General features: G+C 34.4%; 1 protein-coding gene across 1 annotated transcript in view; it reads left to right on the top strand.

Annotated features, from left to right (window-relative positions):
* Positions 1-14,312, top strand: part of LOC132708421 (nucleolar protein 4) — a 159,729-nt gene that overhangs the window by 63,465 nt on the left and 81,952 nt on the right. The window contains exons 2-5 of the mRNA XM_060680762.1: positions 4,602-4,733; positions 8,381-8,645; positions 10,268-10,532; positions 12,951-13,068. Of these exons, the coding sequence (XP_060536745.1) occupies positions 4,602-4,733; positions 8,381-8,645; positions 10,268-10,532; positions 12,951-13,068 (780 nt within the window). The remainder of the gene's footprint in view (positions 1-4,601; positions 4,734-8,380; positions 8,646-10,267; positions 10,533-12,950; positions 13,069-14,312) is intronic.

Raw genomic sequence — 14,312 nt, 5'->3', positions numbered from 1 at the left:
ACACGGCTTGAATTCTGACCTTTTTCAACGGTCATGTCAGACGTAAGTCGGTGAATGTATTTGAGTTGTTTTGCAAAATTGTACCCAAAAACTAGTGGTCGGAGAAAATGTTGACACGTTTGACAAACTTTTTAAATTACTCATTTATTAAGCATTCGTTCCGCTGTGATCCGCTCGTGCCAAAAAAGCTCGTAACTTGTTTGCGTAATATGCTATTTTCCACATCTTTCTCAAAAATACCCAATTATGCACCCGTCGGAAGTGTGTCATTTTACGATGCTAGTTTCGTTATCTACGGCTACGAGCCACTTTGGATATTTCCGGGATATTGCCACACTGTTTTGGGAGCAATTGGATCTTGACTTGAATTTTGACATTTGTCAATTCTGAAATATACACAAAAACGCACATTTGATATACTTTTTAAGTCACTCGTTTATTAAGAACTCATTTTGCTCGTGCTAAAACAATACTCGTGGCTCAAATGCGATTTACCAAACTTGGTGCATGCTATTTCGTATGTTCGTAGTTGGACAAAAGGCAAATATGCTTGATTCAATCAACTCCAACTCCAGATCTGGTATGAGCTTTTTGAACCCAAAATATCTATTAGTAATAGCAGTATTAATAATACTTCTTTATTACAAATTGCATACATATGCAAATTATAAAGGTGTAATAACGTCACAAAAGAAAACTAAGCTGACATGTATAAATTAGCAATCAAGAATTCATTGTTGCCATACGGTTCAATTTTAAGTAACATACTATTTATTTTCTTCTTGAATAATTTATTTGAAGTTTATTGACAAGTTTTATGCACATATAGTATGATCTTTTCTCTGTAACCGTTAACCGATGTATCGGATAAGAAAAAAATACATTTCTGGTACCACCACCAAGTCATTGTATGTATCATCAAGTTACAGACTCGAAATTCGCATAAAATAGTACCTTAGATTTAAATATACTGACACACACTATTTTGATACTATTAGTTTTAGATACAGATTATCAATATGGTAATTTCGCAACCGAGAACACCTTCTCAAATATTTTAGAAAAACTGTGCAATTGAATTTTTATGCGCTGAAATAATTCTTGCGAACTTTGATTACTCCGGAAAGATAGTAAATATCAAAGAGTTTATATTAATTATATGAACTAGAATATGAGCTGTGGTATTAATACAAAGTGTCACTACACTAACTGTAATTTCATCTTCTCCATTGCTGTTTTTATTTGTGAAATATTGTGACCTTCCTAATAATTCTTTTATTGAAGTGGGTTTTAAACACATCGTTGGATTATTTTCGAGAATCTTTCATTTAAAAGGAGCACACACTCTTTGACTATTCAGGTTTGGTACTGGCATGTTTAATAGTTGGTCACTAATGTCAGTTACTAGTTTGTAAGATTATGTACGCATTCCACGTGGTTTTGCTTTTGTTATCAGAATTGAGAATTATTTGCTTATTTTTTAGTTTATTTATAAATTTCTTTAAAATTTTGACTATTTCTCGAAAAGTCAAATAGAATCAAGTAGAATTTCAAGTCTGTCAACATCAGGTGCAAATATTTTTACGAAAATTAGAGAGTGATACAATTAGTCACTGACCAAAGTAAGTCAAGTGGTAAACAAATGCAACGTTTGGTTGTAAATTCATTGATAAATTATAGTCAACAACCGAAAGCTTGCTAGTATAATGCTCGGCATTAATCACTACAAATTGTCCTTTGAAGTGTTCTGATCTTTGATCGCCCTTTCTGCTATAATTTTTCTAGTCAATTTTTTCTACTTGTCAGTTATAGATATTCCCGTCCGAGTCGGCCTTCCCGTCGCATAAAAAATAAAACAAAAATATATGCCCGCAGTTATTCCCCTCTAAAAAATGTATCCGTATATCCAGCTCGTTCCCATCGGGTACGCTCGCTACGTTTGTTTCAGACCCGAAGGTCGGTGGGAGGTGGCGGAACGTGGGGTGAGTTCGCCACCCCCATTCCGCTCGAACGGGGCGGTTGACGGGGATCCGGGCGGATATCCCCGAGGTCTGGAGGGTTCGAGGATGATTCGGCACAAGTTTGCCACCCAAATACCCCCGGGTCGGGGGATATAAAACTAGCGCGGCGGGTACGGGGGCAGCGTAAGTACGGGACTAGAAGGGTCGAGAAAGGATCCGACCTTTCTTACACAAAGGAAAAATTTTGCGGCCCGGCAACCGCTCTCCGAGGGTTTTTAGGGGGCGGGTGCGCGGGCGGTTTGAGGCAGCGGATCCGGTCGAAAACAAGTGGCTCCGCAAGCTCAAGTTTACGGAAAAACTATGATTAATTTGTTAAGATTTCATACCATTCTCGCTGTGCTGGAGCTAAGAACTTTTTCAATACTTACAATTTTTCGTTGTACGATCAAATCAAAGAGTTCGTATTTTTCTGGATGTCTCATTATATGGTCAAAACACTCTTTTTTCACTCTTTTATTGTCTTTACTACTTTCAATTCCTTAATCCTTGTAAGGAGTCCATCACTGTTTCCTAACTTTTCCTCTCAGCAGATCTTAATATTTCCATTCTAAGTTGTAATTTTAGATCGTTACAGAAGACGAGCTTCTTCTTACGTTAGGGCTGGGTCCTGTGTTTTCAACAAGGGTTTGCCAGCTTTCATACCATCTTATAGGTGGTTGCAATTTTTCCTAATTGTTCATTTGGCATTAGGCCAAAATGGTCTCTCCATTCTCTTTTGCGACTCCTTGCCCATGTTACTACATTCTGAATACTAAACATGTCTTTTATTTCTTCATATTTCTCTTCTGATCGAATAACGTATGTCCTGTTATTGATTATAGTTTCTATTGCGTATGTCTTACGCAAGTTTTATATATTCTAACTTTGCTTCTCGTTTGTTCAATAAATATAAATAATAATTAAATAAATATAACTAAATTAAATATCTTAGGAATCCTGATATTAATGCTGCTTTTGTTGTTTGGCCTTTCGCTTCATTCTTTAGGTTTCTATCAACTGTCATGTTTGTCCCCAGATATTTGAAAGGCATCACTTCTTCTAAACTCTGATCGTAAATTGCTAGTTTGCATCTTCTCAGTTTTTTAGATATTGTAAGCGATTTTGTTTTTTTTGTGGATATTTGGATGTTGTACGTTTTCGCTATTTGTTGGAATTTCTATCACTTTTTCATAAAATGTTAGTAAATAGTTTCAGAATTGCACTCATCGGGATCGCTTTTTTCTTTTGAAAATCGGTATGAAAATACTCCCTTCCCATTAGGATGGTATATTTTTGACTTCTAGTATTTTATTAAAAAGGGATTGTAGCTCATCGTATAGTGTGTTGCCTCCATATTTTATCATTTCGTTTGTTATTTCGTCGATGTCTGCGGCTTTTCTGTTCTTTATATCTTAATTTGGGCTTCCTTGATGTTTTTATCCTCGTGGTGTAATTCCTGTGCTGGCACGTTAGATTGTGTACGTTAGAAGTTTTTTAAAATGTCTTTCCCATTCGTCCGCCGTGATTTTTGTCTTTCGTATGTGCTCATTTATTGGTTTTCTTCTATTTCTCAGTAGATCCCATATTTTCTTCTGTCCCACATATTCCATATCCTTTGAAAACTTCTCTCGGAGGTCTCTTTTGATTTATGTCTTTATATATTTTCAAAAGTACATTTATGTTGTGGTTTATGTGGGGAAGAAGGTGTTGTTAATTCTAACTTCGTTTTGTTAGTATAGCTGTATCGTTTTTTTACCACTGTCATTAATTGTTTCTTCCTTAAATTGATTTTTGATACCAGGAATAACTTCATTGTCAATTCCTTCATTAAAATCATCCTATTGGGTATATCGTCTAAGACTGTAATATCTGGCAGAATAAGTCTATATCCGCCTGACGTTTGCTGCTTTCGGGTGCGTAGATATTTATTATATGCGTTGGTTTTGGTTTTTATAGGTTAGTCGTGGCATGAAGTATTCTGTCGTTAACGTATATCATATTCCTGATTCGGTTCTCATAGGTGTCGTGTAGCAGTAAGTCAACTCCTCATTTTTTATCCTTGCCGCTGCATATTAGAATGTAGTTTCCATATTTGCTGTTGTTTCCTTTGCCCTTCTTTTTAGTCTTCGAAAGGGCACATATATCTAATTTGTGTCTTTTTATTTCGAGTATGATTTCTTGGTCTTTATTATTAATTCCGATTTCAATAACTGATCGTATTTAAATATTTTTTTAATGTTAAGTTGTCGATCAAATTATTCGTTCTTCTCCATTAGTTGGAATATTAAGGCTTGCAGGTTGTCACCTCTATTCGTCAGTATTATGCATCACCAGCATATCTAAGGTTGTCAAATACTATTCCGTTAATGTTAATTCTTGTGTTCAAAACATCGAACCTCTTAATGATACCACCACATCGTCACGACTGAAACAACAAAACCTTATTTTTATTTTGTGGGGAAAAGCATCTTGGAGGCGCTTATTGTTATTCCCTACTTGTTAGCGACATCATTTTCAGTTATGAAATTAATTTTATGCTACAATCCAGAAACTCTGGTTTCTTTCAATTAGCTGAGTTAAATGTTTTTTTTTTCGTTCCAGAATTCCTCAACTAACCCGACGTATCGCAAGGTCGCTGTGGTGGAGAACTTTTTCGACATAATTTACAACGTTCACGTGGATTTAGAGGGACGACCTGGTAAACATGCTGGACAAAAACGGACATATCGTACGGTAAGCAATTTAAGGCCTCTACATAACTTCATGGGTGACTGGTTCCGGAAGTCCATATAGGATAGAAATAACAAACTCAGGTATTTCGGTGTATCCAGGCTTATTTTTTGAAAGGGAGGTCGGGGTGGGATAACTATTGTACAAACTTCAATATTCCTTATTTTACTTCATATTTTAAGTCCTAGATTACACTCGCGAGAAAATGATATCGAGGTAAATATACCTTAGTAAAATGTAGCTCATTAGTGAAATTACAGAGTGTTTAACTTTAGTTCTGGCAATTGTTATTGCTTACTATAGTGGTTTCAGTAAAACACGAGATATTTTTTTTTCGGGTTATTTGCATTTTAATATTCTCCTCCGCAAAAAATAGGTCACTAAAAAGTGGTTCCAATTTAAAACTAAGTTTCCTTGCGAACCGTTCGTTTGATTTAAATGATCTGTATATTTTATTAACTTCGTTATTTCAATATTCATGATGCCTAGCCATATTAACCCACTTGAAGTCATATTTTGTATTCCGTTTTTAAATAACGTTAAAACTTATTAAAATAAATGATTGCAATGCGAATATCTCAAGAACGGCGGGTTTCACCTAGAAATCATCACTCGTAATATCAATTCCTATTTACAAAATCCTCCAAATCTAAATTCGCATGTCGATATTTGGAAAATTGCTTGAGCCATAGAGAAGTAACATTTAACTAAGATTTTATATCACTTTTTTCACGAGTTTACTATAAGATTGCACAATACCCGTGCATTCATATCAGGCTATCCTATAGGATAGTAAAAAGACAAAATCAAGGATCTTGTTACCTTTAAATTTCCCCGTGTGCATAAAAAACGTTACATCATCGACGTAGCAAGGTAGGCATAGGGTAAGCTGGTGTTATTTTCCTTGATATGTACCCCCTTCAGTAGACGTTAGTATTATTAGGATTGATCTAATTTTATTTGCTGCAACCCTAAATAGATTTACACGTCATGACTTCAACCTAAAGTAATGGTTTAGGTTTTGCAGTCACAATATCTTTCTTCTTCCAGCGGCTCTTTTACCGTTTTAGTTTGCACTAAATAATGAACTAGACCATATTTCTGGTTAGTTTGGGCGGTAACGTTGGATACGTGGTAAATCTGTAATAAGCTTAGCTTTCGTCCTTAGCACCACGCCTCATATGCTTCCCGACGTAAGCATGCAGCGTCAGCCAGAATCAACTAAAACTTTCCAAAACAATTTTATAGCTTTGGTTCCGTCGGATATAGGTTGCACTGATTATGAGTCAATTTTTAACACGTTAATCGCCATGTCAGTCATATCTGTCTGACCCTAAGAAATTCTACATGAGCCATGTCAGACATATATGTCTGACGTACGCTATTTGGTGGAAGGCTACGTCACTCACAGATGTCCTACGCAGACGATACATTTGCATTATGTTTCGAAAGCTTGGCCTATCAGGAACAAAACCTGAAAATTTCTTGGTTTACTACAAACAGTAAAATGAAATAAACATACATTACATACAAAATACATTTTAATAATTTTTATTTTGATATAATTAATTATATTCTTTTATTGTGCTGTCCAAAACATTCTATGCAAAGAAAGGGCTGTTGTTCTCAGTCTGAGCAGTGCGTTGAAACTTTGTTTTCCTTTTTTTTCTTGCTGCATCTCCACCTTCTTCTTTTTTTCGGCAGTATACATTATTTTAGCGTATGAGTTGAAATTTTTGGGCTTTTTGGTTTTGTCCGAGCTTAAGCTAAGCATTTCAGTTACCAAATTTCCCCGCAATTGTATATTATATTAGCATTTACTACTGATATTCCAAGAACATATTGTATTGCTAACTTCCGCTACCATTTTATTCTTTTTCTTAGAGTAGTTGCATAGGAACCCTAATTCCTATGTTGCTTTTATTGGTGATTTTGTATATAATTTTATATTATTTTATTTTATTTATTTTATATTATTTTCTATTACTAACTTCCGCTACCATTTCGATCAGAAATATCTATCCCTGCTTTACCTTTGTTATATTGACAAATTGGGAGATGTTTTCTAACATATCGTACTACAATACCTTTCTTCAAATTTGCGTTGATAACTTCATTTGGCATAAACTTCTTACTTGCTCTTACAATGCCCACAACATGTGTCTTCTGGCGAAGAAGGTGAAATGGTAGCGGGTAGCTGGTATAGAAATTGTCTACGTACAATGTTGTACCTTCATTTAGAAGACCTTGTGAAAGATCCTCAGATTGCTGCTAAGCCGTTATTTTTATCATAAATCCCAGATTTTGCAGAATAGATTTTGCTCGCCCACGTATATATCCTTCTGAAGTACATAACTTAAAAAGTTTAATTCCATATTTATGCACATTGTTAGGTATATATTGGCGGAAAACATGCCTGCCTCTCCAAGGAACAAGATTTTCATGAATTACATAATTTTCACCCGGAACAAACACTTTTTTATACTTAGCTTTAAGTAAGTCTAACAGTGCTTTAATTTTTACCAATCTGTCACCAAGAATAGCATTTTATCGAGACATGATGTTTGGGGTTATGCTATTTTTGTAAATATCTTTCTTCGACCAATAAGAAGTTATATTTCCCATTCACACTGCACTGATCCCATCCGCATAAAAAGGTTGAAAAACTTTCTTATTTCTTCGGAGTTAGTTGTTTGTTGTTGTTAATTGTTTGTCTAGCATATATGTTAGTTTCAGTAACAATGAGATTTACAACCTTTTCATCAAAAATTAACATAAATGTACAAAAGCGAAAATATTTTTTGGGAAACTCTAATTGTAAACCAGATTTTCCTATGAAATCAAGATATTTATGTCTACCTTCATAGGCATTAAATTGAACATCACTAAACTCATAAAATTAACACTCGAGTATTTCGTCATCTTCAATATTTGCGGTAGTTTCTTTTGACTTTAAATCTTGAAGAAATTGTTGGAAGATTTTTTTCATCTGCATTTTACGAGGGACTATAATTTGGATCATTTGTTCCATCATCTGAACTATAGTCTTCGTGCTCTTCATCAGATATGTTTACATTTTCAGCAATCTCTTTCAATTCACTTTCCCTTAGAAACTTTCGTTTTGACATTATTTGCATATATTTACCAATTATTATATATATTATTTATATTATTTTATTTTATTTTATTTTATTTATAAAGAAATAGTCACAGTAACAAGGTGTTATTCGGTACACGTACCACAATGCGTCCAATGCCGTATTCAAAAAAACAGGTTAATACTTGTATCTTGTTTGGATGCGTCAGACACATAAGACTGACACGGTTTGTCGAGAAAAAAAGTTTTAATATAGGGCCATGTTAGTCATATATGTGTGACATAAAATATTGTTTTTCCGGGAATTTTGGCCATTTTTTTTCTGTGATACATTAAGTCTTTTAGTTGGACATCTCTCTTGTCCGAATTGCTGGTACTGCTTTCCTGTCTATTTTCTGGCAAGGTTTACCCGTATCATTATCAAATCTATGCTCCGGTTTGGCTACCCCTCTTATCCTCTGTTACACACGCACTCTTATCCGATATCTTACGCCCCGACGACGACGACAATAAACGCCGCAGAATTGAAACCCCCTTTGGTCTTCAATTTCAGATAACGGAGACGTACGCCTTCCTGCCGCGTGAAGCCGTCACCCGTTTCCTTTTGGGATGCACGGAGTGTCAGAAACATCCACGTTCGCCCTCGCCGCCCCAGCCCCAGCCCCAGCCCCAGCCCCAGTCCCAGCCGCCATTGCCTACGCCCAGCCCCAGCCCTACATTGTGCGGTACGGGAGGACAAAACAACAACCACGCTGCCGCCGCCGCCGCCACCCCCCAACCGCAAACGACGCCGACGACTAACCGGCTTCTAATAACAGGTAAGGGGATGATGAATTTTTCTCCCGCCGCACTTTTTACGGTTTCCAGTATAGGGTTGTTTAAATCAGGAAAGCGGCAGAAGTATTCACAATGCAAAATGAACCCGACTCTGCTTCTCCGACACTCCTATCCCCACGAAGGTGGGCTATCCAAAGGAAACTGCAACACGAAAGATTTCTGTAGACGAACGGTCAAACCATCTTCTTAAATCTTTTAGCTATGAATTTTGGCGTCTTCCTATTAATAATTGTATGCACTGTATGTTTCCCTCTATTTTGAGCCGAAGCCCAGCTCTTTCACCCATAGAGCAAGACAGAGAATACGCAATACCTTATCATTCGAATTATAAGCTCGATGGTGAGAAACGTTCATGAAAGTTTTCCTCGCTTGATCAACTCTCCAGAAAACTTTTTTTTTCGAGTCGCAAAAACAATTGATATTAGTCCCTAGATATTTAATAGATTTCACTTGTTTTATTGTTTGTTTTTTGACATGCAGCTGTTTGGAAAAACCATTGAGATGTAAACCATAGACTTCGCTGTGACAAATTACCGAATGGATTATATTTTGTACGTGTTGCAAATTAGGGATTCGCACTTTGCGTATGCACTTTGAGTATGTGTTATTGATATGTTCCCATTTCATTTTAATTCTATGATATTCTTCAGAAATTCATGTATGATTGATGTAATTAAGCAATTCTTTTATTATCACTATTGCCACACTAAGTTAATCAATGATCCGCCCGATTAGACTGAATTGTAAACAGAAATATATTTTTGAGACTTTGAAAAATAATGTAATTAAAAGTTTTTGTGACAATTTTATTTGAAAAAATAGTCAAATTTTAGAGGGGAATTTTTTTTAGTGCCCAGCTTAATAACAACATTTCTTTGTTCGGTCTGAAGATACTGCTGAAGTCCACAAGAAAGGAACTTTATTTTGTTCATCAACGGTTTTCCAAAAAGTGTTCTTATAGGTTTAGTGTTTGCAGCTAATTTTAAGTTAGTTAGATCAGTTACCTAGCTGGAGGAGTATAACGAATTCCGGGCTGATTTGGGCTGGGTTATAAATAATTATAAAACAATGCTGAGCTGCTTTTCATCAAATTACAATTTTTTGACCTTTTTTCTTTTTATTTTCGATAGCACGTAAGATTTAGTGTATAAATGGTATATTTATATGTAAATAAGTAGTGTTCGTGTTTTTAACGAAATATCAAATAAATAAGTAAATTTTTTGTATGGCAGATAATCTATGGTTTTTGCAACAATCAGGAGAAATATTTGCTACTATCAATATATGATTTTGATCAATTTTGAGTTTAAACGTTTGAACGAAGAACGTTACTCTTTGTTTTCCATTTGCTCCTCATAAATAAGGTTCAATACTAATAAGTAACGAGTTTCTTAGAATAAACAAATACATTTTTGTGTCGGACTAGCTATGATTTTTTTTAATGACTTTATTAATGAAAATTGAGTATAATTTACAACTTATTAAGAAAAAAGTGTTCTCTGGTAGAGTCTAGTTTAAAGCTACTCCACTGAACCAGCAGGTACACTGTAGATTAAATACTAAATTGTCATCGTAGAATAAACTAAAATCAATTGAATTGCAGATGTTGCGTCCGACGTGCTCAGTCCTACCCCGTCTCCGACTCGGGTCGAGTTAAGGGAACAAAATCCACCCGCCAAATGCACAGCGAAGAGCGATCTTAACAAGAACGTGGTGGAAAAACCCAAAAAGTCGACGAACCCTCTCGACGTGACAAATTTAACGTCCAAAGATAATAAGAACAAACCGAAATCGGAGCGAAACGAAGCGCCTAAGCTTTGGTCTCCAGTCAAAAGCATCGAAGAGGAACAGAGAAGCTTACAGCCCAGGCAAGTTACGACGTTTGATGTTGTTTTGTTTATTTCTAATGGACACTTTAGATTATTAAATTTGAGTTTTTGTTAGCGTCTCCAGGCACTTGTTGTTACTTGTTTGTTATTTTATATCAAAATCGCATCAAAATTAACGCTAACTTCAAAGTAAAGTAAAATATCGAGCTAGTGCCTCGATATTTTACAAATTGTAGCATAAACCTTCGGAAGCGATGTTATAAAAAACATTTATATTTAAATTTATGTTCTAGACATGTATAGAGTATTAAAAAGAAAGCCAGTATTACAATCAATGTTTGTCACATTTTGTGGGAATTCCTGTCAACAATATGTGTTTGCCTTAGTCAATGCATTTTCATTGCAGCATCTTGTTTTTTTAATCAAATCCTTATCTTACTTATTAAATGAAATACGGAATTTAATGTCCCCATAAGTACTAAACAAATCAAAAGCCAACATTGGGTGTCTCCTCCTCTCTTCCTTATAACCGATTGATATCGACGACAAATACTCAGAACCCAACATTGAATTTGTGATTGATAATATTATCTAGATTGAAAAAGTACAAAGAAGATTCGAAAATGTTTTTACATTACAGATATAATACCTATTCTCTAAAAAACAGACTATATTGCTTTGCCTATAAAATTGCAGATGATTTAATAAATTCAGCCATATGTATCAAGTGTAATTTAAAACCGTTTGGCAATATAATAAAAAAACAAAATAAATTTATTTTTATTTATTTATATTATTATTATTTCATTTAATTTAACAGCAAAGATTAAGACTTGAATAACAAAACATGGTGCTGGGAAGAGAGGGGGCTATGTTTTGACTTGCATACACACTGTTGCAAAAATCCCTTCCCATCGGGAAGTTCTAGAATAACAATTCGTTGAAATTTTTAAACAGCACGACTAATTATTAAATTATATGCTAAAAATTATTCCAATTTTGGTTTAAATTTGTCTAATACCCATTTCGAAAGAAAATTTGCTTCTCGCAATCGATATATTTTTTAAATGAACTAACTTTAAACTATTTAAGATGATTTAATTTTATTATATGCGAGGTTCGGAATCCATTTTGTTTTTCGGGTTCCTTAAATTATTTTTCTATTTATTGCTCGAATAGTACTGTATTCGAGTCAATGAGCAAGCTGAAATAAGATGAAGTTGAGATGTTATATTATTATAAATACAGGGAAATTTATTTTCGTGAACAAGTAAGAACTCATATTTTGACTTGTTTTGAATTTTATGTCGAAGGCGATGTTTGTAGATTTGAATATATTTATCCGAGTGAAAGCTTTTGTTACACACTTGTTGAGTTTCTTGTAGAAACTAGTGGTCTGGGTTAATATTTTTTAAAATAAGTAAATACGGGGTGGTCAAAAAACTAACATTAAAAATTTGAATTGAAAAATTTGTTAAATCAGTTTTTTTTTAATGGAAACATTTGGAAACCGGTGACTTTGTATAAAAGGTTGTAGATATCGAAATCTTTTGCATTAAAAAGTTTTTCCATTGTAAAAATGCTGCACAACTATTAATTTGTCAAGAAGATAAAAGCGAAACAGGAAAAAAAATAGAGCACTGGTTTGACAATGAAGTTATAAACAAAGTTTTTGAGTTTGTTTATTATCTTAAAATGGAACAACAAAGTTATTTGAAAATTAAAAAAATTTAGGGCATTTTTAAAAGGTATATGTTAAAAAATAACATTTTTATTCATTACAATAGATTTGAGATCTTTTTTTGTATTAAAATAACCATAAGAATAAAAAATGTTTAAGATAGGTGGCATAAACATTGATTTCCAAACTCACAAAATAGTGACACTTTTGACGTTCTCTGTTGATTTGTTTCGCCATGTTTCATTGTCACAACAATGACAAAACGTTTTTTGTTAATATTTTGAAATCTATAACTTTTTCTGATAGGTAACCTTATATAGGGAGGCACCCTTTTTTAAATGCGAAATACGCTAAAATTACAAAAATTGTGGTATTTCCTTTTGAAAAAAAACTTTATAAGTTTTTTCAATTGAATGTTTAATGTTATTTAAATATATAAGTTATATATGAAAGGCTTTCAAAAAATGTCGGAAACTGTAAGGATATTTGAAAATGTCTGGAATTTCCCGAAGAATTCAAAAACTATGTAATATGCAGGGTGTTCTATTTTAAATAAGAAAATTATGACGTTCTGAGAAAATGTCTCATCCCCTTATAAACGGATCGCAATGTACAATACTGTATGCCGATTTATTTTTTAATATAGAAAATAAAAATTGAAATGAAAAATTTTTTTATTCAAATTCAAACTGATGAGTCGGAAATAATAGTTTTTTCAACCGTTTTGTCTTATTGACAAATATCGTATATAATTATTTTTCCGTTTCTTTCTTCAGGCGAATACTGTTGCCTGAAAACATAGACTATTCGATGCCGATTACGACGACTTACTTGAAATACATGCGAAGCTTGGGGTGCAAAGAGGAAGACGCCTTCAACTTCGACAGTAATCACGTGAGTCTAGCACTTAATCGATTTTTGCACGAAATCATTCATTACTATTATCACTAGGTAGTTATAGCGGTTATTAGTAATTAATTATTTGACGTCGAAGAGTCGAGGGTTGAGGTGGTGTTATTTGTTGGAAATATTTTGGGGAAGTTTTATTATTAATACGATTTTTGTACCTGCAGTTGAATAATATACTAGTAGTTTGAAAATGCGAGTTTCTTTTGTTTTAGTCTTTAGCAATATACGTTGTTTTGTGAGGAAACAACCGTTTTTTTTTCTATATATGGGAGACACGTGCAGTAGAAGTCTGTTTATAGATGGGAGGAATGTTTTAAAATGGTTTACATGATTGATACATGATTACATGATTTATATGATTAATATTGTGAGAAGATCGCTTTTGTTTAATTTTAATTTTATTTAGCAGACACAATTGCAACACACACTTATAAAAATCTCGAAAAAATTTTTATATTCGGTTTTCGGTATGTCCATCTGTGCTTCCTGCTATTTTTCAATTACTTCCTCTAGAGTACTGAAAAGCGTTCAACGTAGTGGTTTTTTGACTCTATGGCATAGAAAAAATCACAGTGAGCCAAATGAGGTGAATTCGGTTGTTGCATTTTTTTGTCAAACAATTGCGAATAATGATGGCATCGTGCGACGGTGCAAAATCCAAGAGCTTTCTGGCCATAATTCTGGTCTCGTTCGGCGAATTGCTTCACGCAAACTTCTCATATCCGCCGTCTACTGTCTGGCAAAAATTCCTGATGCAGTGCACCCTTGTAATCAATGAAAACCGTGATCCTTGCCTTCTTTTTTGACTGAGAACGACGTATTTTTTTTGTCTCTGCTGATTTGGTTAACGCCATTCACTCGCCTGATGTCTGTCTCTAGTAATAATCCTTTTGACGAATGTGGGATCGGATTTAGTCTCGCAAATCATCTCTTTTGCAACGTGAACGCGGTCTCTTTTTTGGCATCAACTTTGATGGTACACGGCGGATACTCAAATCATTAACCAAAATATCTTGGACGGATCCATAGGCAATGTTTAAGTGCTCTGCAAATGTAAAGCTATTACGCTAATATTTAGAGGGAATGTCAACAGATGTACCAACTTAACAAAAAAAGTACTCAAATTCGAACAACGGGTGCGCCACGCGGTGGTTATTCCGGGAACTTTTTGATCAAGGGGTTATTTCCCGATTTTCAGAACATTTGGAGTACCCGCTGTTCACATCTGG

The sequence above is a fragment of the Cylas formicarius genome, unplaced genomic scaffold, assembly GCF_029955315.1.
Source record: "Cylas formicarius isolate icCylForm1 unplaced genomic scaffold, icCylForm1.1 PGA_scaffold_10__41_contigs__length_53128322, whole genome shotgun sequence".
Classification (NCBI taxonomy): Eukaryota; Metazoa; Arthropoda; class Insecta; order Coleoptera; family Brentidae; genus Cylas; species Cylas formicarius.
This window is presented reverse-complemented; position numbering and strand designations above follow the sequence as displayed.